At 42.1% G+C, this 27,768-nt stretch overlaps 3 protein-coding genes across 3 annotated transcripts; 1 reads left to right on the top strand and 2 right to left on the bottom strand.

Moving 5' to 3' along the window:
• Positions 1-508: 508 nt before the first annotated feature.
• Positions 509-8,172, bottom strand: LOC136424954 (techylectin-5B-like). Its single transcript, XM_066413609.1, has 9 exons — positions 8,067-8,172; positions 6,763-6,894; positions 5,740-5,874; positions 4,892-5,039; positions 4,046-4,262; positions 3,249-3,414; positions 2,560-2,721; positions 1,468-1,602; positions 509-974 (listed from the first exon to the last, which is right to left on the bottom strand). The coding sequence occupies exons 2-9, from the start codon at positions 6,891-6,893 to the stop codon at positions 776-778; spliced, it is 1,293 nt and encodes a 430-aa protein (XP_066269706.1). The 5' UTR covers position 6,894; positions 8,067-8,172; the 3' UTR covers positions 509-775.
• A 5,563-nt stretch (positions 8,173-13,735) lies between these two features.
• LOC136425815 (galactosylceramide sulfotransferase-like) lies at positions 13,736-14,702 on the top strand (the record flags this gene model as incomplete). The annotated part of the gene is made up of 3 exons (XM_066414756.1): positions 13,736-14,126; positions 14,264-14,267; positions 14,378-14,702. Coding segments are annotated over 3 exons (585 nt in total), but the record flags the coding sequence as incomplete, so codon positions are not given.
• Positions 14,703-16,933: 2,231 nt separating this feature from the next.
• Positions 16,934-20,577, bottom strand: LOC136425685 (uncharacterized). Its single transcript, XM_066414623.1, has 4 exons — positions 20,400-20,577; positions 19,273-19,440; positions 18,438-18,560; positions 16,934-17,965 (listed from the first exon to the last, which is right to left on the bottom strand). The coding sequence occupies exons 1-4, from the start codon at positions 20,460-20,462 to the stop codon at positions 17,879-17,881; spliced, it is 441 nt and encodes a 146-aa protein (XP_066270720.1). The 5' UTR covers positions 20,463-20,577; the 3' UTR covers positions 16,934-17,878.
• Between the last annotated feature and the right edge of the window lie 7,191 nt (positions 20,578-27,768).

Genomic DNA, 27,768 nt, shown 5'->3' with positions numbered 1-27,768 from the left:
CGCTTTTTTGCAGCAGGGTTTACTATGAATTAGGGGGGGGGTTGTTACCATTACCCTTTAACGTTCTTGAGGCACCTCCTCTAACACGGGGCCCCCATTTTACGACCCTTCCGACAGACGGGTGCAGCCCCAACCGAGATGTCCTGACCCAGGGGTGAATCGAGGTCTCCCACTTACCAACTAATTGTCACCAGGAGCTCAACTGTGAGGCTGCTACCAGCTGAGCTACAGGGACTTCCTTTGTGGATGTTATCAACCTTTCGTAAATCATATTACTGAGCGTAAGTAGCAAAACCTATGGGGAAACCTGTCCATTATCATCATTCTGTGAAGGACTTCACTACGTGACATAAAAACCAATAAGATCATTCTGTACCGGTGGAGACACGTTTGGAACCGTGCTTCTAACAAGGGTGGCTTCATGGAAACGTGGCGTCAGTAGTAGCTATACAGTACACGAGATACGCGTTTGCAAGTGAGCCACACAAAAAAAAACGTTGCTACAACACTTGATACGTATGTTTTTATTAATAGTTGCGCCAGTGTGTTTGACGTAATTTCAAGCTGACAGTATTAGTCCAGAGGGAAAACTCCTTTTGTATGATCTGTGTCTATCAGAATTTTTTAAAGACTCACAATGACATATGGAATCATTCGATAAGACGCTATCTTGACTAGAATTTTCTCTCGTTTTCAGTCATGCTGTTTTTCGAATTTCTAACATGAATTTCCTCCCGTATTGGGACCATTATTAAGATGTTACACATGGACTTCTCTACCCCGCAGCGGGCTTGGGGGGATTGTAGTTCATGTGACGTATCATCATGGTGGACTCCTTCAGGCCTTTGTAGCCGTTGAACGGCAGCCAGAAGCCAGCATTCCCGGTGGGGCTTTTGGCGCTGTAGTAGCCGTTCAGGTTAGCGTCGAAACAATGGTCATTGTACCACCATCCTCCCTTGTAGGCCTTTGCACAACTAGAAGAGAAACCGCGTGGAAAGGAAAACAAGCTCATTTTGGGCACGAATTCCAAATTATTACGACTACTTTTCTACATTGTTACACCTTCGTCCAACATTCAACAGATGCAGACATATATGATATTGGCATGTAAACAAGTACTAATCGAGGCCATAAATTTATAAACTAACTAGTGGATAAATCATCTTGGACTCGGTTCGTCCTGCCGAGCGGTGGGGAACACTCTGGACTCGCGCCAACTCACGCAACCTTTCTGAGACCTTTCTGGCAACTTTGACCTACCTTCCTGTTAGTCCTAACATTCAAACGCCTATTGTGGAACTGCGGACACACACCATTGTCAATAAACAAACACCAACTGAAGCCTCCGTTTTCTCGGAGTTGATAAAAGCAACTTGTTGAACGTCTTGACACTTGTTGAACTGACGTTACGTAGTGACAGTCTATGTCCTCCACACTTAATTAATGTACAGCCATCATGGCGCCCACCTGTCTAGTTTGTAGGGGCCGGTGTCACGGTCTTTCGTGCTAAACGGCATTCCGTTGTGCGTCATCAAGGCGTTCCCGGCATTGCCCGAGTACTTCCCGACGGTCAACTTGTACTTGTTATTTTCAGTGTCAATTCTGAAAGAGGAGCAAAGATGAATATGTTAGACCTGAACTGTTGAACAGTTCACAGATCATGTGATGATCTATGGTATTTCTTTGCAATACAAGTCGAGTTTTTCAGGGCAATATGAGCCTTGACTGTTTCTTTCTTTGTTTGTGTGTGTCTGTTTGTTTGTTTGTTTGTTTGTTTGTTTGTTCACATTGCATACCCGGTAAACAGCCTCATAGTGTAATACCTCAGGTTTGAACTGAACAGTACAAGCTGCATATACGGGCAGATTTATTCTATCTAATCACACCAGCATTAGCCCTACTCTTATCGATAAGTGTGGTGGGTTCCTTTACCTGCTTGAGATGTGGCTCTTCTCAAACACGATATTTATATCTGAGTAGAGTGAGGACATTGTCATGAAACGCCTTTCCCAAGTGTAGAACATGGGGGCCGATTCTATCGGGGGCCAAGTGTTGCATATTACACATACATAGAGACAAATTATTCTCTCACACACAAGTGTTGAAAATGGGTCTCACACACAGAGAGGATTTTCTCTCCCACACATGTGTTGAAAATGGGTCTCACACGCACACAGGTCTTTTTGTCCCACAAAAGTGTTAAATGAAGTCTCACATGCACACAGGATTTTCTCTCCCACAAGAGTGTTCAAAAGGGTCTCTCACATTGTCATGAAACGCCTTTCCCAAGTGCGGAACAAGGGGGCCATATACGGGGTCGAACTCAGTACCTTCTGATTCAACAATCTAACCACAAGGCCAACGTGCTTAGTCTGAGTACCAGCCTTTTTAGCTTTAATCCGCTGCCCACGATCCCCTACCGGCCGGGATCCGTGGGGAGCGGACGAAAGCTAAAAAGGCTGGTACTCAGACTACAACGTGCTACCGTGACTGAGGATCATGCCACTACTACCACCCTGGATCCCTTTCAAGACGTCACAACCTGTCATCTGTACTGACCTAAAGTTATCATAGACGGCGTATTTCCTTAAGCCTTGTGTGTCCACCATTTCGATGCGCAGTCGGAAGTTCTCTCCTTTCGTCACCTTGTAGACCTTCTCCAGCCCCCACCAGTAGGATAACATGGGTTGTCCGAATCCGTTCTTGTAATCGTTCCACGGCCTGGACACAACAGAATTTTCTTTCAATTGTCTCTACACATAATGTTACGTAGATAATATATTGATATTATTTTGAGGTGACTTTCTTTTCTCTTTCAGTTTATTGGATACCCGATGTGGTCATATGACTTATGCAGCTGAAATGTGGATTACAACAATATTTAACCATCAATAAGCTAAAAAAAAACCCAGCTTGAAGCCCCCCAAGCCTTCTACTACAAAAGAACAATTCTGACAACTAGATGTTTACGTTTGATGTTTACATTCACATTGTCTAGCTTAACAGACGACTGCTCTGTTAATACGGTGACCACACCTCCAGCTCTGTCCTGCCACTTGCTACATAATGTTATCGAACCCCACAGGGTGTCTGCTACTTTACCAGTAGCCATGGTGACAGCTGTCTGGTCCAGGTCATTGACCTTATTTGTTTGGAGAGGAAGAGGAAACGGAACAAAAAACAATATGATCTCCTTCCGTGAAGGTAAACATAGTAAACAGCTCGCTCCCACTGTCCGGTGTACTTGCCTGTCAAACGTCGGTATGGCCGCATTACGCCTCTGGATGACGGTCCATCCGCCACCGTCTGTGTCCATGTCACAGTAGGTGATGACGTAGCTAGTCTCCCCTGGTAACTTGGTGCTGTACAGGCCAGACTTCTTACTGGGGTTATCTTTGTGGATCCATCCACAATCTAAAGTAGGGGAGGAAATATTCAGAACTCGAGAAAAGAAGCAGCATACCGCACGTTACTACATGATGAAGACATTAGGACATATGTTTTCATCCATGTAAAACCTAAAATGTCTATTCCCTCTATGACAGTTTTGTAGAATTAGCTTACCTTCTCAATTATAATGTGGAACCACGTTTTAGATTACTTGATGACAAACATTTTGAATTATTCACGTGTAATTAAGAGTTTTGAATTGTTTTGATGTAGTGGTTCTCTGTTTGTGCAAAAAGGGGTACTTAGTTTCTTGTTGCTAATAGATGTATGGAATGATTTATTCATTTAGTCATTCATTGCCTCCGTGAAACGAATATTTTGTAGTCACTTGTGACGGTCTTGTCGGTCAACACATCCGACGTTGGCATATGAATGCCATACGCGTCAACACTAACGGGAAGTCGGGTCAAAGTTCATAGAACAACCCATAGATCAGTCGTGGTAGAGAGTGTATGCACAGTCATGTATTCATATATATGCTTGCTCATGTAATAATTGTTTATCGCGACAACCAGAAGACCACTACAAGCGCATCCATTTTGTAAACATACTACAGGGCTACACCATGTCAGTGGAAACCGTTTTCAGTACAAACCTTTGGGGTGGGTAGGCTTCGTAGCCGTAGCGGTACCAGGGTTGGTACCGGTGGTGGTACTGGGTTTGGCACCGGTGGCGGTACCAGGGTTGGTACCGGTGGTGGTACCGGGTTTGGCACCGGTGGTGGTACCGGGTTTGGCACCGGTGGTGGTACCGGGTTTGGCACCTGTAGCGGCGGTTCTAGCTCCAGCGGCCTTGGCTTCCAGATTATTGACCTTGAAAAACAACAGACCTAATGACAGTAACTTGTTCCTGACAAAGTTATTGAGACGAGTTTTATTTGAGATAAGAATATTTTTCTGTGAAAATACAGCGTTGATACAACAAAGTGTATTGAAAAGCAGTCTTAAAATCATTTCACTGACCAATAGAGATATCAATCTGTGCTTATTCAAGTACTAGCTGAACATTTGTAGGTATGACGTCTGGTCAAATGAAGCAAAGTCCTCTTGAGCGGGTCTCTCACTGATGTGCGCCAAATCACGCCAGGCATACGCAAAGTGGCGCAATTTGTAGCCTGATATTGCCAATTTTTTGAGATCTTTAAGATAAGTCGCCATTCGAAAAATAGTTCAAATTCATGTATTTTAAGATATCTTACCTATGGTGCACCAAGTATCATATTAAGTGAACATGCATTTTGATGTTTTTCAATGATTGTACTTTAAAAAAATTCTGAGTGGCAATATATACTGCGACTTCTAATATCCTGCTCATCGGGGCTTCCCACGCAAATGCATCGCACGCCAGTGTCACCGCAAGGGAACATGGCGCAAATTCGCTAAAATGGCGCAGTTTGGCGCAATCCGCTCATGACCCAGGAACTTTAGAACTGAACACGTACTTTTGTCTTGAGGACCTGCAGCTTCCTCTTCATGTCACTGATAGCCGGTAGCGACCCGGCGGCAGCCCTGGCAGCATTGGCCGCGTCCGTCTTCAGCTTGCCGTCTACCTTCTTTTTCATATCTGCAACCTTTTTGTCCGCATCCGTCCTGATGATAAGACAACCACACGGTTCAACAGTCGTATTGTACATGACTCGCATTGTAGATTAAAGGGAAACCCTTCGAATTTTGCATAGACGGGTATGGGTTTACTGTCAGTTAGTTACGTTCACCATAGTCTGACAGAACGACTAGCACTGTTGAAATCACCACAAGACGATTTCTTTGCAATATTCTAAGTATTGCGATTCATAGGAAAGTAGAAAAGGCAGATGGATTTTAAACACATTGACCACACATGCCAGTGGTTCAATTTGTAAGTTGTCGCATAGGGCTGTACTGATTTGATTTTATGGATGATATCATCCGGGCATTGCGAAGCTGATGAGAGCGTGAGAAAAAAAGCCGAGCCAAAAAGAATTACAGTACCATCATTATGAAATCTAAGTGATCCGGAAAGTTTTACAACTGACCGAACTTAGTATACATGGTATACCGAACAATATATTTTAAAACTCCTCTCCGGGCTCAATACTTTTTGTACAAGGAGTAAGTTATCGACATTTGCCATGTACGGCTTCTATGCGCTTATTTTGCAGCTTCTGGTTACGATTTGAAAATCGTAACCAGAAAAAAGTATGGTCGCAAACTTTTTTTGAGAAACTGATGACAATTGATGCGCGTGGGTATGCTTTATGTCATCCATATAATCAAGACAGCGCGGTCAAACGTAAACCCTCGGCTGTACCTCTTCTTCTTCTCGTACTGCAGTGATCTCTCCAGAGCTTGCTTGTTCGCATTTATCTGTTGAATCTGTGCAGTTACAGCTGTCTTGAGCGTGCCGGCTGCTTTTTTCTGGACGCCGATTTCTGTCGCCAGGCTCCTGTATGAGTAACATCAAAGTAGAAGTAGTCAGAGTGAGTTAGCTATCAAGTTTAATTTTTGATATTGCATTAGAAATCCATTAGATTGGAAACTGTAATCTACCCTTCCTGGATTCATAAAAACATACATACATACATACATGGAAACAAAGAGCGTACATGTACATGTTTACACCACACAAGACGTTCATACGTATGACTGCAACACGCATAATGACAATACAGACCAACATACGACATTTCAACTGCTCAACATAACGAGATCACCTGTTATGTCATGGGATGTCGATTCAGAGATCTTCATCAGTGAAAGTTCAAATATCTGAGGATGTTTGATGTTTTATTAGAAACAAGATTAGACCTGAAAGTCTAACCTACTCTTCCTGGATTCATAAAAACACGGTACAATGACACATCGCTTACATAACATTAGACTTCAACTAGCATAAAACTACAGAAACTACATAGCAACATGCAACAACAATACAAGATCATTATTTGGAGTTCAGAGGTCAAAGGTTACAATAATACCATATTCAAGTTCTTGTACAAGTACCTTACCACCAGTGCTTTAAGGGTTTTTTTGTGTCTATCTTATGTGTTATCATATCATTTATGATGTTCCTGAACTTGGGAACTGATAAACTGATCGATTTCGATCATTTCTGCTTGTAAAGTGGCATCATTGATTAGACAAAAGATTGACACTGTTTTAGCCTCTGTCAGCCTCCTTTCAAACTGCAGAGCAGGGAAACATGACCTCTGGAGCCTATCAGAGGCTATCAGATAGGGTGAAGTATTGGCGGTAATAGTGAAATAGACCCTTCATACAGGCTAACAAAAAAAAAGACACCGCAGACCGCACTACTACAACTGGACGTACTTACTTTGGGCAAGCCGCTGTGTTTTGGGTCGCCACGGCGTAAGGTGCTTTCGGTTGACACGGAATCTTGGTGGCTCCCTGTGCGGCCACCACCGCCACCACCACAGCCGCCAACAGCAGCCTCGTACTGTCCATCCTGGAAAATAGGCGCAGCGCGTGCGGCATTAGGATACTGTTGGGGGCTCGAGGAAATGGACATTTCAAACATAAAGAACTTCTGATATTGGACTTTTCATCTTTTTTCCACAAGAACTTCTGATATTGGACTTTTCTTCTTTTTTTTTTCCACAAGAACTTCTGATATTGGACTGTTTTCCACAACCAGTTAATTCTCACCTGCTGACTGCTGGTTGTGGAAAAAAGAGAACTTCAATATCCTATGTTCCACCAAATTATTTTCGGGGATAAAGAACTTCTAATCAAAAATATGCGAACGATCGGCTGCACAATACAATCAATCAATCGAACTTTATTGCATAACTATTGTAATAGGCAACATGCACATATGTACACTATAATTCCCAATTGACAGTCTAATTCTGGAAATTGGTGATTCTTAGATTTGGGAAGGAAATAATATTGTCTAATATTGATGATTTTACATCGTGATGCAAAATACCAAAAAGTAAAAGGAGAAATACAGATAAATATTCCATCCATTGTCATCATTGTCATCTTGTACTGTCCGGGTACGTTTTCTAGATATAGAATCATAGCTTAGCGACCATTTTCTTTTGTATTCATACTTTTGGCATCATACTTTTGGCGTCTGAAAATGTACCCTTCATAATCATCTCCATCTTAATGTCTGCCTTCTAAGTAATTAGCTGTGCTGTAGGTAAGAATACACTCTGTAAAAGCGCTGACTAATCTTGACTCTAATAGTTTGTGCATTCGTACCTTTAACGAAAGTCACACCGATTTTACGGAATTCATGCGAACCACTACTAAGAAACATGTGAATTTTAGTATTTTACGGAATTCATACGTCAGAGTTTTGCTGATAGTAAGGATCGTATGTATTCGATCGTATGTGTTAGAACTAGTATGACTTCCGTACAATTTGCATGAACAATTTGCCCCCCAGAGTTAGACACTTAGAAGTATATCATTTTCCTGACGGTAACGCCAACATGGCCCAGACCGGGATAGAACTCATGCATTTTGCAAATCATCCTGTATTTTCTCATTATTTCGCGTTAAGTGTCAATGCAGATTCCTCCGCAACCTCAGCGCACATCCCGAATGACACAGCTATCTTATCCTGTCAGTAAAAACCCGGAGCATCATAAGAAAACATTTGCTCACCTGGCTGGTTTGGTAACGCTGGGATAAGTACTGGTGCTATAGAGCTGTCTCAATACCAGACTGAGGGCAGGCTTGTATCACGAGGCGGTTAAAGATCAAACGACACTTATTTGCTTACCGTCACTCTGGATATAAACCTTGGGCGTCGTGCAAATTTACATACAGCATGTTTTCTCAGTGATATCGGGGGCATCATAAAGTGCAATGGAGTGTTCTTCTGTACTGTATAGTAACTCAAACTGCACCATAGCGAAAGGAATGAAGTTAGAATGAACGCATTTTTGGCGTGTATATTTGCCAGTTTGTTTCTTTGTTCCTCTCTCTCTCTCTCTCTCCCTCTCTCTCTCTCTCTCTCTCTCTCTCTCTCTCTCTCTCTCTCTCTCTCTCTCTCTCTCTCTCTCTCTCTCTCTCTCTCTCTCTCTCTCTCTTTCAGCAGCTTTCTTTGAGACTGCAGCGGAAATTCCTGTATTTGTATCTTCTGTTCTAGAAATGTCGTGGTCATTTTTCAGCGACACATAGCTTTTGACTATGGTAAGAATTAGCGCAGGTTTCGGCGGTTTGTGCAAGAATCCTGCATGAGCGAGTTGCGTGTATGGCTCGTCCCTGTAGTTTTCCATCGACAGGTTCATTGACCTGATTGACACGTCTATTGTGTGATTCTGCTTGTCCCTAGAGCAGGGGCTGATCAGAGTCCGCCCGTCCTGTCCTCCTTATCGTCCCACATGCTGAGGAAGCAAACAGCTGATAGAGGAACAAACATTTGTCCAAAAGCCGATTCAACAACAACAAATCCATTCTGACCCTACAGGTGATATGGACGTCGCACTATTTTGTGTACAAATGCAGATTTGCTGTTTTTCTTTTCTGAGTATGCGGATGAATATGAGTTGATTTTACTGGGGTTTGTCATATCATAAGATATGAACGTTTGTCTCGTCTTCCGCACAGATCATTTGGACCTTGTACGGCCGCAAAGTCGTCCCCTCTGTAATAGCAGACGCACTCATTTCATGAGAACTGATCCATGGAACTGAACACCGCTTGATACAATAACGCCGACTAGCGGAGGTAGCCTGAACGCCAGCAATCTTATAGAAGCCACCCTACCATACAATATAGAAGGAGAGAGAAGAGAGGCCTTTATAAGGACACACGTTTGCCATTGATACTGGTACACAAACTATACGCAAACTCTCGAGTATGGGTGTGTTTGCGGCTGTTTAGATGATCACCCGATATTTCTGATACAAACTTTTTGTGAGCTTTGTTATGTTTGAGGATTAAGCCAATCGGATTTAACTCTTGCCAGTCGCCAACACTACCTTGCACATTAAGTTAACACCTATTGTCTCCCTGAAACAGCTCCCAAATTGATCAACACCCCTTTACATTTTCCTGGTATGGTTGATTTTTTCTAAAGTTGGGAGAAGTAGAATTCATTTTTTCTCAACTTGAGCCTATATCCCTAAGTAGTCAAAGTAATCCTAAGTTTTCCTAAGTTTTATGTGGTCATAATCTTGAGTATTGGTTGGCATACATGCGAATCATGGGCTAATGTACATAATTGATGAAGGAAGGACTGCAATGAGACTCTCAAAATGTGACATATGTAACTGAGAAAGAGAGGGACATCGAAGGATATCAATTATGCAGATGAAGACCTCGTGTAGGATGTACGTTCATTCTATACCGGGAATTTCATACTTGCAACACCATTAAACTTTACTAATCAAGCAAATCTGGGTCTCATTTGAATAATTCATTAGGAAATGCCACAATAGCCTTCCTTGCTAAGATAAGACTTCCATACTTTAAACATCATGTGTTGTTTCGGTAATGAATATGATTAACTTACATAATTTACGCAGATGAGGACCTTATTAGCATAATCAAACAGAAGTAATAATAATACATCAGTCGTAAAGGTTAACATCAGTTAGCGTCATGGACGTGCCATAAACTTTGGGTAGAATATTGAGAAATTCATTGACATGTAATGAAAATCCATGTCTACATATTATGCAAATACCTTGTATCCCAACGAGGAAATGCCATTACTCTTAAGTGCTACATATTACGTATTGAGGAGTTCCAGAAATCACTGACAGCTCCCATCTCCCTGGCAATCTAGAATAGAAGCTACCTAGAATTTACCTATTTTGTGCAATGTGAAATCAAAATATATTTTTAAATCTGCTTATGGAATCGAGTGTCTTGATATGTGTTGTACTTAAGCAAAGAAATGTAAACAAGTTTCTGCATACATTATGCAAATGCGGTCCTCATTAGCATAATTTATGCCCATGTGTATTCACCTTTCCTAATGGTACCTACATCTCAAATATGACAGCCACAGCTTTTACGGTTAGGGAAATACACGATTATGCATAAATTATGCAAATTAGGTCCTCATTAGCATAAATTATTGTCAGGTGTATTGACCTGTTCTGAAGGTACCTAAATTTTAAATATAACATCCGTACTATGAAACAAAAGGTACATATAACTTTCTGCAACACCATTAGTAGAGTTACCACCCTTACATCTACTTGGTTTTGGGCAGCGGAACCACCAGCTGTTGGGAGTTGGGGAATACTCACCCTAGATAAGAGACCAATGGATTCAACAGGTGTGACCTCAAAGCCCATACCTACAATGGAGAAGTAGATATATCTCATTACTTATGCAAATTCAGTCCAAATTTGCATAATTACCACTTCAGTTTGTACATCTCTGCCCACCCCACTTGCGTACCAAATAACATGAAAATCTGTCGTTCCTTCCTTCAGTTATTCTACTTGGAAGATTTTTACAAATACGCCTCTGCAGCTCCAGTGACACAAACCAGGGGGCCCAAAATCGACCTTGACCTTCCTCCTCCTAACACCTACCCACATACCAAATATCATTACCATCCATCCACACGTTCTTCAGTTATGCTGATTTTACACATCCGGTGACACATACATACACACACGGTGACACAAAAATACACACACGCGCACACACACGCAAACACACTAACTTTGCATGATTTGCACTTCAGTGTGTACATCTCTGTCCAACCTACCTGCGTACCAAATAACATGAAAATCTGTTGTTCCTTTCTTCAGTTATACCCCTTTAGAACATTTTTACAAATAGGCCATGGTAGTTCCAGGAACACAAACCAGGGGGCCCAAAATCGACCTTGATCATTCTCCTCCCAGCGCATACCCACATACCAAATATCATTACAATCCATCTACACGTTCTACAGTTATGCTGACTTTAAGCATCCGACGACACCCATGCAAACGATTTACCTCCTTACTTATGCAAATTCGGTCTCATTTGCATAGTTTGCACTTAAGTGTGTACGTCTTGGTCTAACCTACCTGTGTACCAAAGAACATGACGATCTGTCGATCCACTCTTCAGTTCTTCTACATTGAAGATTTTAACAAATACGCCATTGCAGTTCCAGTCACACATGCCAGGGGGCCCAAAATCGACCTTGACCTTTCTCCTCCTAACACCCACCCACATACCAAAAATCATTACAATCCATGTACAGGTTCTACAGTTATGCTGACTCTAAGCGTCCGGTGACACTTACATACACACAAACACCAAACGCAAGCAAAACAGTATCTCCATGAAAAAGCCTTTTTTCATGGAGATAAAGATCAGATTTAGCTATCCCTACGGCGCGCCATTCTAACGACACAGATCAGAATCAGCAATCCGTAGAAAGATTCGTTGGAATGACAACAGGAACCGGTAGGAGCATCATTCGAAAGACACCAGGTCAGATTAAGCTATCCGTAGGGTGTGTCATTCCAATGACACATTGGCAAATTCAGCTATCCGCAGTGTATCATTTCAACGACACCGATCAGAATTAGCTATCCGTAAGGTGTGATTCCAACGACACAGCGTCAGATTTAGCTATAGTTGGAGAGTGCCATTCCTATGACACAGATCAGATTCAGGTATCCGTAAGGTGTCCTAGCCATCTGTAGGGTGTGTCATTCCAATGACACATTGGCAAATTCAGCTATGGGTACGGTATGTCATTCGAATGACACCAGGTCAAATTTAGCTGCCCGTAGGGTGTGTCATTCGAATGACTCCAGGTCAAATTTAGCTGCCCGTAGGGTGTGTCATTCGAATGACACCAGGTCAAATTTAGCTGCCCGTAGGGTGTGTCATTCCAATGACTCCAGATCAAATTTAGCTGCCCGTAGGGTGTGTCATTCGAATGACTCCAGGTCAAATTTAGCTGTCCGTAGGGTGTGTCATTCCTATGACACCAGGTCAAATTTAGCTGTACGTAGGGTGAGCCATTCTAGTGACACAAATAAGATTCAGCTATCGGTATGGTGTATCATTCCAATGACACAGGGCCAGATTCAGCTATACGTAGGGTGTGTCATTCCTATGATACAGATCAGATTCAGGTATCCGTAAGATTCCAATGACACATGGTCAGATTCAGCTATCCAATTGGTTTGTCATTGCAATGAGACTGCGTCATATTCAGCTAGCCATTGGGTGTGTCATTTCAATAATACAGATCAGATCCAGCTATCCCTAAGAGGCATCCAGAGCATTTTATGAGGCTTGAAACTTGAATAAAAAACTGAAATTTCTAGTCATTCCAAGCGGTTCGACCAATGAGAAAGTGACTGCATGTCCGTCAAATAGTTGCATTTTTATGTTTTAACTTTGCATTTCTACGTTTTGACGTAGGTGGGCGGGGCTATGGTATCGGTCTTCCGAAAATAATTTCATCAGGTTGGTAGAAAATAGGCTAAGGGAGATTCTTTATATACAACCAGGTATTGATCTCACCTGCTAACGTTTCGATGTTTATCAGACACCTTCTTCAGAGCTTCTGACTGGAGTACTGCTTCTCACCGCTATAAGTAGCCGATGTAGGTGGCGAGTGTGCAGTCTAAAATAATCCAGTTTAAAGAATGATTGGGTCCCAAAAGCACCACTTGATCTAAAAATGATTAGAGATGAAAGTTTGTGTATTACTGCCAGGATTAGGTAGTTAAGGTTCGGCATGCCTTATGCCTCATTTCGTCTCGTCACAAGAGTGAAGCAATGCAAGCTTGATTACGTCATCGCACCGGACCGATGGGGGGGGGGGGGGGGGCAGGGGTCACCAGGACAACGTTTCACAAGGCTTCGCTACATGTAAAGACAACATCGTTTCTTTCCTCAGCAAGTCGAGACTGAAGCTATTTGAAAGGTAACCATCCATGTCGACCTAATGCTAAAGGTATGTTCTACAGTAAATGTTGGTCTGTTAGAACTTAAAAATTGTGTGTTTTACGGTTTTTAAACATGCGTGTCCTTCGTTTGTGACGTAAATTTGTACTACGTTTAAATTTGACAATTTGTCATAGCAGTGGCAATCATAATAGACACGATGACACCGTACACAAATTAGTGGACTCATGTAAACGCATAAAGGCTAATCGTGAAAGTATATGCCATAGCTTTTCTGTGTTGTTCGTGTGTCTTCTGAATGCTCAATTTTACGCTGAATAGGTTTGCCGCTGAACGAAGAAGAACAAAACCAAATGAACTACGATGCCTCTACTACGAGAACAGACCGGCTCGCTGCGATCCTTTGTTTTGGGCACCATGTTTGTTACAGTGTTGGCAGCCATATCTCTGGAGAACCCCGGGCAATCTGGGAAACTGCAGTATCTCAGCCGCCGCTAGGTGGCAGTGTTTCTCAAGCTGCAACGTTTGAATCGCCCCAGAAGAATCACAGTGTCGAGACACCAAGGCAATGCGCACCTCGGAAAAAATTCTTTTTTATCAAGACGCACAAGACAGGCTCTTCAAGCGTCACCAACCTCCTCCAACGGTACGCTCTGTACCACAGACTAGCTGTCATGCTACAACTACGTGCACAGGGTGCTCCCTGGGCTGGCCGACTTCACCCCAACCTGGGATGTACCTCAAGTCAAAGAACAGAAAGTACAACGCTATCGTCCACCACACGAGATACAACAAAACCTGGATGGAGTCTATGTTTCCTCCGGACACCGCCTACATAACGGTGATCAGGGAACCGATGAGACATCTGAAGTCAGTTTTTAATTATTACCACGGAGAGAGGCTGATGAGAAAGAGAAAAAATCTAGGGTTGCAAAACCTCTTCAACCGTTTCTACAGAACCCTTTTGAGCACAGATATGTACAGGGTTTCAAAAGTTGCGAGATTACTTTCGAAAGGACGAGAACTTTCCAAGCATTTGACTTAGGTCACAACTTCGAGTGGGCAGACGACACGAAGAAAGCTTAAAGGTTTCTGACAGACTTGGAACGAGAATTCACAACAGTAATGATCTTAGAATACTTCGACGAATCGCTGGTGCTGTTACGAAGGCTAATGTGTTGGCAAATAAAAGACATTCTTTACGACAAAACACCGAAGAAACTGCAGTCATATTCGTACAAAGACTATAAACCCTCCGATAAAGAGAGGGCAAATTAGAGTTTAGCAAAGTTGATCACATGCTTTACGAATTCTTCAACAAGTCGTTATGGAATAAGATATCTTTTGAAGGACCTGCGTTCTACACCGAACTAGATTATTACAAGCGACTGAATACAAAGGTTAGCAAACTTTGTTCTGATAAACAAGCGAAGAGGAAACTAATCAAGGCAGTTCCCTCATCTAAATGGCACGCAGAACTCCACATAGACGAAACATTTTGTTACCGTTTAAAAGCGAAGAGAACGGCATTTTTGGATAAACCGTTACGAGCTCGCTTAGTTAGGAGAAAGAAAGAGAAAGTTTCTGGTAGGTGTAACGATAAATACATCGTTCTTAAAGGTAGGACTCGCAAAATGTAAGACATTAACTTTTGTTTATATGGAAATTAAAAAAATATCCATAGTCTTACTAAACCAATGACTCATTATTTTTGTCATTCATTCATTCATTCTTCTTCTTCTTCTCCTCCTCTTCTTCTTCTTCTTCTTTATATATATATTTCTCCCGTAGGAGAGCATAGTTTCATCTCACTTAAGTTAAAATATAATATAACAGTATTGATTCATCTTCAAAGGACAAAACATATTTACACATCTCGCGGTATATGACATCCATCACATCGATATGTCAAAGCTTGTGTTACTTGTTGTTCTTCTGTAGTGCTCGATTCACTTCTGTCTCTCCTCCCCTTATCGGGTATGATTTTTCAACGGCTTATGAGTTGTCATCACAAATAATCACATGGTCATCCATCAGTCCTATCCGCATAGCTTCATCACACTTCAGTTAAATATAACAATGTTGATACATTTATAAAAGACAAAACATATTTACACATTTCACGGTATATGACGTCTGTCACATCGATATGTCAAAGCTTGTGTTACTTGTTGTTCTTCTGTAGTGCTCGATTAACTTCTGTCTCTCCTCCCCTTATCGGGTATAATTTTTCAACGGCTTTTAAGTTGTCATCACACATAATCACATGGTCATCCATCAGCCCTATCCGCATAGCTTCATCACACTTCAGTTAAATATAACAATGTTGATACATTTATAAAAGACAAAACATATTTACACATTTCACGGTATATGACGTCTGTCACATCGATATGTCAAAGCTTGTGTTACTTGTTGTTCTTCTGTAGTGCTCGATTAACTTCTGTCTCTCCTCCCCTTATCGGGTATGATTTTTCAACGGCTTTTAAGTTGTCATCACAAATAATCACATGGTCATCAGCCCTATTTCCTTTCACAGTTTCCACATTGTGACCCTTACATACATTCTATGGTGTCCTTTCCTGACTCTAATTTCCAGGTACAGGTATAGGTAGAGTCTCGGTTCGTCTCAGTTCCAGGCTTTCATTCAGTAATTCAGCCATTAATGACATGTAACTTAACAGTGTGACTTGCCAGCATAATTCAAGCAGGCACTAGCAACAGTTTTGCCTGGAAACAACTTGGGGTTAGATGCATACGGTTTAGCCCACTCCGAATGTTGAGTTAGGAAATGGACATGGAATGGCATAGAGAAATATTCATTTATCGAGATCAAGTAGATTCAAGCCATAACAACAAATAGGCAACATGTTTTAGGTGCATATCATTACTTTCAAGGTTTATTTGTTTACCTTGGTGTGTTCCCGCTGTCCCGGGTCCAAGTGTTCCCGGTGAGAGTTGTACCCAGAGACTCGGAAGGTTGAGCAGGCCTGCGTTCAAATTTCTTCTACAGGCTTACAGGACCCGACCGTTGGCACATGGCCAAAGGTCGAGAGAGTGGGGACGCAATGTGTGAAATGGACATGGCTGTGCTATATTTTGTCAAGAGATTTAAAGAAACGGTAAATATTTCACAAAAGTTCATCGTAGGAGTTCTTTGATTTCTTTTTTTTCGGAAACATTCCCCCGAAAAACGTAAAGGTACACAGCGTCAAATTCAGCTTTACATCATTTATTTTATGCATTACTTTATCTTGGAGTTAGATACCAATGATGCAAATGAAGACCTACTTTACATAATCAATTATAAAAGTATATGATTCATTTGTGGAAAGGAAGAAAAGGAGAACAGCATTAGATATAAAGGAATCAGATGTAAATGCTAGGCTAATGCTTTTTGCTAAGATGGCAGATTAATAATTTGAACAACTTGTTATTGGGGGGTGGAGATCATTAACTGAGTAATTCATTTATGCAAATGAGGACCTTATGGCTACAATAAATGATATATGATACTAGTGCGCCAGTCTCAAAGGTTAACATCATCCGGCGAAGGTATGAGGTCGTGGAACTCTTCTTACTTTGACTCGTTCGATATACACCACCGCTCCCTTGTCTACAATCAAAGAGAGAGTCATAGAATATTACACGTTTGGGCTTTTATCTAGCAGAGTCAAATTTATGCTCAAATATTGCTTGGTTTTCTGAACATAACTATGTAAGGTAACTGCTATACATTATGAAACCCCTAAGGCTTTTCCTTCATACTCAGGCTGTACTTGTGTTGCTTCTTTAGCTCTATCCAGACGCGCTCTGTTGTACTTTTCACGTAGAACTTGCGTGGCGAGTTTACCATGGCCAGAAGCACACAGGGCTGATACATTGTAGTACGCTAACGTCATCCCACTCAGAAACCCCTGACACACCAATACACCAGAAGCCCGTACAAAAAGACCCAAACTCTTTTCTACATAATACATTTATCTTAACAACCAAAATCTCAAGTTATCTTAGCAATATATGGTATTTTCTGTGCTATCACGTCATTTTGTCACATGTATGTAAAAAAACATCTTAACCCAGGCATACAATTCTTATCCTGTCTGCAAGCTTCGATTTTGAATAAAGACGTATTTGTGTTGTCATTATTACTATCATAAAATAACAATATGCATGCAAGGGACAGGGCAAAGTCTAGAAAACCACGCGATACATCAAATATTGATTGCACACTGGTTGCACTTTTAAGTGCAACCAGTGTGCAATCAATATTAAAATAATGATTAATTCCAAGTTCATTATGTTGATTCACGATCTAACTATAACTTGTTAAAACATATACGAAGCGAGAATAGAGGAACAAGTCATTCAAAATTAGAATAATCAAAATATTACGATACAAAATCCCACCATTGTTTCACTGTCACAGTAACGATTTTCTGATGACATTGTTATGTTATGGGAATTTTTGTTCATATGAATAATTTTTCAGTTGTATATTGTTGGCACTTATTTTAGGTCTAAGGTAAGGTACCTAAGATTTACTTTTCCGGTTATAACACATGTACAACGCGTTTGTCCGTCCCTCATTATCTAATGATGCACACACACTTGCACAGCTTCAGCGTCAGGATGATGTCAGCACAGTACAGCACGGCGGCTCCGACCGCAAAGGACTGGAAACACACAAACTCAGTTTAGGTTCAACTGTAATGTCTGGACATCCTGTCAGACAGATAATGCAAACAAGCATTTATAGTCCACCGTCCACTTTTCACACTTATTAGCTTTTCTACATTTCGTATCATTTCCACGCTTTTTGAAAACGACTTATCAACAGTGGCAGCAAGACACCTCCCCAAGAAGGTTTAAGCTTGTGGAGCCTGATTAACTCGCGCTTATAGCAGCCGCCCGTAACCGGCCAGCCCCGCGGGGAGGGGGACATAAACCACCCGGGCAGCTGGAGTTTTCGTTATACGACGTGTAATAGACCGATCCAAGAGCCCCACCCGCTAGTACCTCTGTCAAAAAACAAGAACATAAAAAAAAAACATTTGTCAATCATGTTACCAGTGTCAGTGTGTCACTGATTGAATCGCTATGTTGTCATTCCCTCATTGGTCTATTCTTGTGTAAGGGTGAACTTACAGCAGAGATGATGTGTCTTTCATACACGGTGTAGTTGTATCTGTAGTTTCGGTTGGCGTTCCAACACTGGATCACTGCGGCGGCGACATAGGCGATGGCGGCCAGAACTCCGTACACCAAGTTCTGACAACGAAAGGCAGTATTATCATGAACAGAGCAGGGACATTTGCGACAGTCAGAACCAAACGGGCCAATCAAAACTTACCAACAGGTAAAACGAAGAGCGAGTGCCGTGCCTCAAAACCTTCACTGCACGAATGCTTCGTCAAGTTTGCAGTTAAGCCGGTACACGTATCTCCCTCGACTGCGCAAATTGCTTTCGCAAACTGGCGCAAACGGCCAATCGGCAAATGAATAAATTTGTCAAAATTGCGATTAGCTTGCGCAAAATGGCGCAAAGTGGCGCAATCCCTACAAACTCTTTTTGATGAAATTAGTCATTGTACACTTGTTTTTAAGTCAATGGCAACACTGCGATTTTCAATTAAGTAATGTTATATCTGATTTGGGCTTTGTTCTAATAACTTGCTACCTGGAAGACCCCGATTCAATCCTGAGTCACTGGGACATCTCGGTTGGAGCTGTACCCGTCTTTCGGAAGGAACGCAATATGGGGTCCGAGGAGGTGCTTCGAGCACGTTAATGGGGAAGGGCTAGCAACCCCTCCCTGTAAAAAATATACCCTGCTACTAAAACAGTAATGAAACGTGCTTCCTTATGTGCCACTTGGCACTATAAAGGTCTGAACGAACGAACGAACGAACGAACGAACGAACGAACGAACGAACGAACGAACGAACGAACGAGCGAAAAGCACAGATGGTGAAGAACTTACCAGAGTGTCGTTGGAGAATTTTCCCGACCCAGCCAGCACCATCAGGACGAGCGTCATGAGCCAGCACGTCACACAGGCCGCCATGACGTAATGCTGTCCCCACCACACACCCCACCAGTACGTGTTATGGACTGTCGCCAGAACCGCCCAGGCTACAATACCGAGAGCCTAGAGACACACAAAGAACTAGATCAAAAATACGAACATACAGATGGACCGATGAATGGTTTATTTAAGGAGGTAAAATAATGCACAACAGTAGCAGTCAACGGACCGAATTGTTGCTGTAGCATTTACCTTAAAAATCGTTCACGTCATTACACAATTAAATACGAAATACATGGTACAAATAGTTATTTCAGTAGGGGGTATTCCTGATAAGACAGCACTTTGGCGAACATTCAGAGACAGAGAGAGGGGGTCGGGAAGGGAGAGAAAGAGAGGGGAAGGGGGAGACAAAGAGAGATTTAAACATCTTCGCAAGGAAGCTTTATATGTGTTCTGTCCGTTTGTTGTTTGTTTGTTTGTTTGTTTGTTTTTTTGTTTATGAGTGGACAGTATAGCTCGATAACCCAAAAAGCTTTTGATGGTGCATTATGATACTTCATATATGGGAAGGTGTTGGGAAAATGAAGAACCTGTTTGATTATGGTCCTCCTGAAGACTGCCTATGGTACTGCAGCAGATGGCATTGTATGATAAATGAGAAACTTTCATATGGTACAAGCTGTTAGGGGCTCAAACCTATGTCACCTCTCCCGTGTACAAGAGATCCGTCCCACCCTAAAATCCTGACTTATTAACTTTGCTTCAGTCCAGAACAGGAGATATCAAAACCGCAAGTTCCGCTGCAGGACTCCTGATATATAACTTCTTGATATATGACCGTATACGTAACTACTTTAAATATCAGTTCCACAGATTCTATATGGCGCACATAACCATAGAACATGACAATTTTCATGCTCTGACCGCGAACTTTCATCATTGTACTCTCATCTATCTTTAATGGTTACACATGACTGGGTCGATATTAACGGGCACGGCTATAGCTAGTTCCACTGAGCCCTGGCCAAGGTTGGACATTTCTTCTATAAAGGAGAAGGGGGGGGGGGGGGGGTACTCACCAACTCCATAACCTTGACAGCAATGTTGACTCTCCCTCCAAGTCGAGCCTCCCACAATGACATGATGGCGTCTAGTCTGGACACAACTGTTCTACAAGAGAGAGTCTCTACACAAGACCGTTGGACTCTCGGTCCGCTTTAACATTTACATCGGGGTGTGACGTCATTCAGCGGGATTGTTAATTGTTAACATGTCGTAAACTCGTGTGGGGTGGTGGTTTGTTTTGGGGGTTATCAAACTACTAGTCCATCGACCTGTGAGTAACTTTGGCGACAAGTAGTCCCTATTTCATGATGTTATTGCTATAGTCGAGGCCATACCTCCCGCTTTTTTGATAAAACAAATTGGGCATTGGTACGACCAAATGGAACCTCCTTAGTACAACACAGCATGTCGATTGTCCCTACTGTTTGAACAGGTAACGTTATCAGTTCTGCTGTGGTTGTAAAAGTACGATAAGTTGCGGATATTTCCGTGCCATTTGATACATCCTATACGTGAGGGAGGGGGTCTCACGGTGTGTGTGTGTGTGTGTGTGTGTGTGTGTGTGTGTGTGTGTGTGTGTGTGTGTGTATGTGTGCCACAGTGTGCGTGTGTGTGTGTGTGAGGAGAGACAAAGACAGACAGAGACCATACAGTCTCGTACATATACGCAGTAATACGCCAAAACGTTCGTAAAGGAGCAAAGATACGATGTCGTTGTGTGGTGAGAACTGATAGAAAATCCAAGCCCTAATAGACTGATCCTGACTGTCCATCACAATTGTCGGTTCGACCAATGAGAGAGTGACTGCATGTCCGTCAAATATTTGCATTTTTATGTCTTAATTTTGCATTTCTACGGTACTATGGTATCGGTCTATTTACAGTAGGCGCGTGAAACTAAAAGATCACCATGTAGCTTATTTTTGTGCCGCTTTTGAGCACTTTTGATAAGAAATCCGCACGCAAATGTGGTTAACAGTGGCATTAAATGTCAATTTCATAAAGATTACAGCAACTAGAATATTTCCAGTTTCCAAGCCTCATAAAATGCTCTGGGTGCCTTTAAAAACGTACAGACAGAGCCAAATGTTTAACCCATGGGGGGGGGGATATCAGCCGTTGCTGCGATGCCGAACCACTCGGGCCGAGCTGTGACGTTTGTATTACGCATCATTGTTTGTTGGATAAACACGTTATCAGATCTATGTGCAGTTTTTAAAGGGATAACACTAATACATGCCTTATTACCTCCATGAGGAATGGAGGTATTGTTTTCATTCCGGTTGTTTGCATGTCCGTGTTTCCAGAGTTATAACTTGAGAACATCCGGATGGATTGAGATGATATTTGGTAGGTGGGTAAATGTTGGCAAAGCGATGATCAATCTCGATTTTTGTCGATTAAGGACAAATATTTTCATTTACGCAAAAAAAAACACAGCGACCTGCTACTTATGTGAGAAGGTCGCGAAAGAAAGTGCCAAAATATCTTAACCTGTTCGTTATTTTTTAAATGATTTCCATAACGTGTTTTGTGAATGAAAAAACAATCCTTAAGAATGATACAATAGGGCGTGAACCATGTGTGTGCATTTGTAGTCCGCGGAACCGCCAAATCTTGAGAACTCTGCGGACATGGAAGTTGCTCGAACAGCCCCTTCTCAAATGATACCTCGTTTATCACAGCGGTTCAGCATGAAAACCTGAAAACTACACTTAAAACTGAAATTAGCAAATCTTGTAAAATATGCCTGTCAGAAACCATTTGCTATGGTAACACTAAAAACACGAACTTACATGAATATTATGAAATTGTTGCGAACTAAATTCTAGAAAAAAATCCCCAAATTTGGCGGCTCTATCATAAACCGTTCATGGGTAACGTTGGGTAACATAAATTTGCCATTTTTCCGATAATGGACTTGACTGAAATCAATCTAGCAGAACAATAAACCATCCTTTTTTCTATTATTCTGTCAGTATGATGTTCTATCTTTGCACTAATCATATATATGGTGGACTTTGTCTCTAGTCGTGCTGACACCATAATATTTCAACTTGAAACTACCGTCCGCCGCACGCACAATTGTGACGGTGTTGTCGGACAGATGTGAACATTATTTCGGGAGAGAAGATTCGTCTTGAATATCTTACCGCTAATCACATTTTATACAGCAGCTATTCGTTCCATCCTTGGCTTGAGGAGAGTGCTATGGATATAGACGTGTCCAAGTAAAAAAAAATACACGAAAAAACGGCCGTACCGCACACATCAGGCCTTCGGTAACATCCCGTTTGTTGCGTCGGTAGAACGTCACTCAAAGTCGATCCCCACCGTCATGGCAACGTGTACATTATTCATGGGAAGTTAGCTGGATGCCGTAGCAATGGTTATACTACTATATGTCCATGTGTTCCTTGTTGTGTTAGGAGCAAACTTTGAGGAAAATATCGTCTTCAGTCCACTATCACACGCAACATTTAGACAAAAAAGTGTTCCTCACAAACCTTTGTCGTCTGCTTGACGACAGGATTCTGGGTAATAATATGGCGGCGGGAAAATACACGTGCCGTAGGTTGTAGCAACAAAGAGGAGTTTTGATGATTGATTACACTTAGAATCCAGTTGTAGGTTAGCAAAAGAGATTGTAATAAGTTGTCTTGTAAATAATTGTGTTTAGCAGGCAGGAGATGTGACATTTGTCTTATAAACCAGCGAACAACCGTGCAGTGTGATTCTCCCACGAAGCCCCCAGACTCTGTCAATAAGGGACGGAGAGTTTTTGACGTCGCCAACTTCTAATGCATGGTTATCGAAGCTTTTCAGCCAGTGTTCTGAATACGTTAGTCTATCCGGTTTGCATTGCTGGCTCTATGACTGATTTTGCATCTAGCACATATCCCTAAAATACACCGTTTCAAAAAATGGCGAATTTAAGTACCCCGCGAATTTATGTTAACCAACGTTAATTCGACATGAAAATTGCTGCGGGCCTCAAAAGCCGACCCCCCCCCCCCCGTCTGAATAGGGTTGAAATCTACTGTTCTCTTTCATGCGACCAGTGTAACTGCCTTACCGGCAACATATAACAGGCGATCACATTGGTCTTCATCAGATATAGGTCAAAGATTAATTCGTACCTTGACTTATCCTGTTTCAAAGTCTGCAACTAAAACCCCTCTAGATGTGCAGTTCCAGAGAAAGTTGCCAATGGTCCAAAACTTACGTTACTTAATTCCGCGTACAAGAGCTGCATACCATCTCCAAATCGTGACCATAGCATGTTCAGAGCAGGAGATATCGGAAGTTCTGCTGCAATACCCAGGAAAGCCACGGGGGAGGGGGGAGAGGGCGGCAGAATGTAATCATGCAAACACCTTCGAACCTAACAAATATCATAAAGATCCATCCACCACTTCTCGAGTTGTGCTGTTCACACACACACACACACACACACACACACACACACAAACACACAAACATAAACACACAAAGACACACACAAAGACACACACACACACACATAAACACACAAATACACACACTTAAAACAAGAGTCCGTAGGACACAGTCCTCCATGAAGTATATATGGTGGTTGCGGTGTTGGCTGAGGTGTTTGATGCCCTCTTCAACTACCAACCCCTTTTAATTACCGACTTGCCTACTTTCTGACAAATCTATCAAAAGGACCTTGAGTTATAGGTGCGATGATGCGATGACACAAAAACAACTTGTTCAAAATACGAGTCTCATCTTAGCAAAGTAGTCTATTATAGCATTTCACGGTTCCTAAATTACGCGAGGCTTTGATTTGTATAAATTGTATTCGATAATGTTTAACTTCGAAATGGACGCAATGGAAATTCCCAAACAACAACACAAGACAAGTCCATGAGTCAATCTCACTACTACAGAGAGAAGCAGACAAATCTCGACCAGCCGTGAAGCCCCAGCCATTTTAGGTAAGATTTACACATTAACACGTTGCTCGTCTATTGGAACGGGTTAACAACGGCACCGGCATTCCTGGTGCTTAATTACGGAGTCATGATCATCATGTATAGTATTGTTATCTTCTGACAAAACACCCATGCATACAAACTTTACAAATTGTAAGATAGACGTAGCAAAGGCTAGCCTCCTTCGCAGACTTCCTGGGGGGCAAGGTTCTCTAATGCCGGCAAGGGAGTTGTGTGGCCAAGGGAGTTGTGTAGCCAAGGGAGTTGTGTAGCCGAGGGACGACCTCCGTTTATATCCCTTGTCGGCATTAGGGAACCTTGCCCCCCCCCCCCAATATATACGCCGCCGTTATAGGAAGTCATATACAAAATATGGAGATACGATTGTTCTCTGTCTGACTTAATTTCAGTTAGCTTTTCCCCTGCGCATGTTCCCCTTGGCCTACAGTATGCGTGACCATAGCCCGGTGAACCGTATTTACTATGAATCATGAACAGGCATTGCAGATGCGCAGAAGTATCTATTCTCATCCCTGCACTGACATCGTCACCTCACTTAACAATCTGGGGACAGCCTGGCACCACCTGGATGATTACAGGAAAGCAATCGGCTACTATGAACGGCAACAGCAGATGCTTAAGGTTATCTATGGAGCAGGTTCAGCACATCCTTACATTGCCAGCTCACTTACCTACCTTGGAACAGCATGGAACGACCTGGATGATTACAGAAAAGCATTCAACTACTATGAACAGGCACTACAGATGTACAGGAGTATCTATGGTCAGAGTAAAGCACATCATAACATTGCGACCTCACTCAACAACCTGGGATCAGCCTGGGGTGGCTTGTGTGATTACAGGAAAGCAATACGATTCTATGAAGAGGCACTGCAAATACGAAGAAGTATCTTTGGTCAGAATACAGCACATCCTGCCATTCCATGCTCACTAAACAACCTGGGGACAGCCCGGATTGAACTTGGGGATCACAAGAGGGCAATCAGTTTCTTCCAAGAAGCCTTGGTCATGGCAAAGCATATTTTTCCTCGGGACAAAAGTCATCCGTTGATAAAACAAATTGAAGTGAACATTGCCTGGATCAGGATAGTAACTTCACAATGATAAGAATTTCAATCACAAACATACTTTTTATTCATATTGTGTACTATCTGTATTAACATGTCATAACAGGTATAAAATAAACAATGTTTTTTCCCTTAGCTACATAACTTTGATATCCATACAAATCATAGTGAAAATACAAGCTCTATACTTTGCATGTTTATAATAACCCATTATTCTAATTGCACATTTTTTTGACAATTTAACCCCCAACACTACAGCTGTACATGTAGTCTGTAGCAAAGTCCCAGAAAAACCTTTTAGCATCAATAACATTGTGAAAAACCCATTTTGTAATGTTGCAAAAGTTGCTGCCCTTGCTGTAAAGAACGAGATGAGTATACATGGCCAACTAGTTTAGCCGACCTCGTCTATTACACACAATAGCCTTCCTAATGAAAATGTAAAAAAGCCAGTCACCTTTCAGACATGTCCGAAGGTCGCGCTCTTGCTCCAGGCCACTTTTTCGATGGCCCTCTCAATCAAATTTGAATGTTATTTCTTCGATGGCCCTCCCCCCGATCAATGCCCCCCCCCCCCCCAGGCCAACATTTTTTTTTTCAATGGCCCTCCCCTCCAGTGCACCACCCCCTCCTCCCCTGTAAATTTCGGACAGTCCCTTAACTACTACGGCGTACCTTAATAATGAAATACTCGACCTGACTCGATGCCTTAGAGTGCATAGCTAGAAGCTGCCAATATATAAAACCAACCTTAACCCTATCCAGACTGGGGGGGGGGGGCTAAAAGTGCCCGCGCCAACTTTGACATCGTATTACTGCCGAACGATGTATGCTAGGACAACCAAACTTGTTGACTTTTCCTAAAATTTTGTTGGCAACAATTTTATAATAATGGTTTTAGTTTATCATTTTTTCATGTTGCCATGGCAACGGGTTTCTGACTGGCATTTTATGCAAAAATCATTAATTTTTTTTAAAACAATGATATTTCTCGGGTTTTCTTGCACAACTACACTAGTTTTCCTTCATGTATAACATTATATGTAATTAGATGTAACTTAACTGATTTAATATTCATAATTTATGCTAATTTGATGACGTAATCAGCCAAAATCAAAGATGGCGGACTATATCACTATTTCAGGTATCAGCAAGCTTTTTCGCCCTTAAAATCGTCAATGCCTGATATTTTCTTTATCAGAAACATTTGGATTTACATTTTTAGTTTATTTTCAGTGTCCTTTGGGGTCATAAGTGGAAAAAAAGGATTTTTAAAAATTTCGAAATGGCCGATCCAAGATGGCGGATCCCAAGGGATCGCTAACAACACATGGCACCATTCTATGACGTCATTTTGACGTCAACGTACTTACCATTGAAGTTGTATGCCTTTGCATACCTTAAAATGAATAATACAAACCGTTTTGTTTAATTCCTTTAGATATTACGGGAATTCCCTATTTAGCCAATAAAATCACATTGATGACGTCATAATTACGTCATATTACGTCATAACGTCACCAAAATTACAGGAATGATAAAACTTGACTTGAATATCACTCCCTGCAAATTTGGAACATCATACCGTTCGAAAATTATGAGGGGGGGGGGGGCGAATCAGCCCCCCCCCCCCCCCCCCCCCCAGATATACCAAAAAAGCCCAGTCTGGATAGGGTAAAACTAATTTTTTGCCGCTCAGTAAATGTATCAACTTCAGTAGGGGGGGGGGGGGGAGACTCCATTTGCAGTTTCTTTGCGTCGTCCGTCAATGCAGAAGTTTTGTGGGACCAAGGACATTCTATATAATGTCCTTGGTGAGACATATATCCTATAACGGGCGACACTTTAATTCCGGTCTAACACTCTAATTCCGGACGACTTACACCATTAAGGCATAGTTAAAGAACCAAGGTTGGCGGTAGGTCGGGAGCAGTTTTAGACCAGGCCGACCATGTCCTAACCATTTCTCAAACATCTCCCAATCAGGCAAGTCTACGAAAGCCACGCCTTCAGCACTGGTATTCCAGTGCTGAATCAACGGGCGAATCGGCCTCAGCACTGGTTCTCCAGTGCTGAAGAAAGTTCAGCACTCGTTTTCCAGTGCTGAAGAAAGTTCAGCACTCGTTTTCCAGTGCTGAATGGCTGTGTTCCAGTGCTGAAACTTGTCTCAGCACTCGTTTTCCAGTGCTGAGTGGAGTTCAGTACTCGATACCAGTGCTGAAATCGCAACGGAGCGGCGGTGGGTCATGTTATAGGACATTCAGCACTGGTTACCCAGTGCTGAAACTGCCGTCACTGGCCCGTCAGCACTGGAACCGAGTGCTGATGTACAAAAG

This window comes from Branchiostoma lanceolatum, chromosome 19 (assembly GCF_035083965.1).
Source record: "Branchiostoma lanceolatum isolate klBraLanc5 chromosome 19, klBraLanc5.hap2, whole genome shotgun sequence".
NCBI classification, from domain to species: domain Eukaryota; kingdom Metazoa; phylum Chordata; class Leptocardii; order Amphioxiformes; family Branchiostomatidae; genus Branchiostoma; species Branchiostoma lanceolatum.
Note: the sequence above shows the minus strand (reverse complement) of the source record. Positions and strands in the feature narration are given on the sequence as shown.

What these genes read in the sequence shown, in the direction of transcription:
- LOC136424954 (XM_066413609.1), bottom strand. Translation starts at nt 6,893, where the DNA reads ATGGACAGTACGAGGCTGCTGTTGGCGGCTGTGGTGGTGGCGGTGGTG. An exon ending in AACACAGCGGCTTGCCCAAA is followed by an intron (nt 5,875 to 6,762) that starts GTAAGTACGTCC and finishes TTACTCATACAG; the next exon opens with GAGCCTGGCGACAGAAATCG. An exon ending in TGCAGGTCCTCAAGACAAAA is followed by an intron (nt 4,263 to 4,891) that starts GTACGTGTTCAG and finishes TTGTTTTTCAAG; the next exon opens with GTCAATAATCTGGAAGCCAA.
- LOC136425685 (XM_066414623.1), bottom strand. Translation starts at nt 20,462, where the DNA reads ATGTCATTGTGGGAGGCTCGACTTGGAGGGAGAGTCAACATTGCTGTC. An exon ending in AATTCTCCAACGACACTCTG is followed by an intron (nt 18,561 to 19,272) that starts GTAAGTTCTTCA and finishes TTTCGTTGTCAG; the next exon opens with AACTTGGTGTACGGAGTTCT. An exon ending in AAAGACACATCATCTCTGCT is followed by an intron (nt 17,966 to 18,437) that starts GTAAGTTCACCC and finishes GTGTGTTTCCAG; the next exon opens with TCCTTTGCGGTCGGAGCCGC.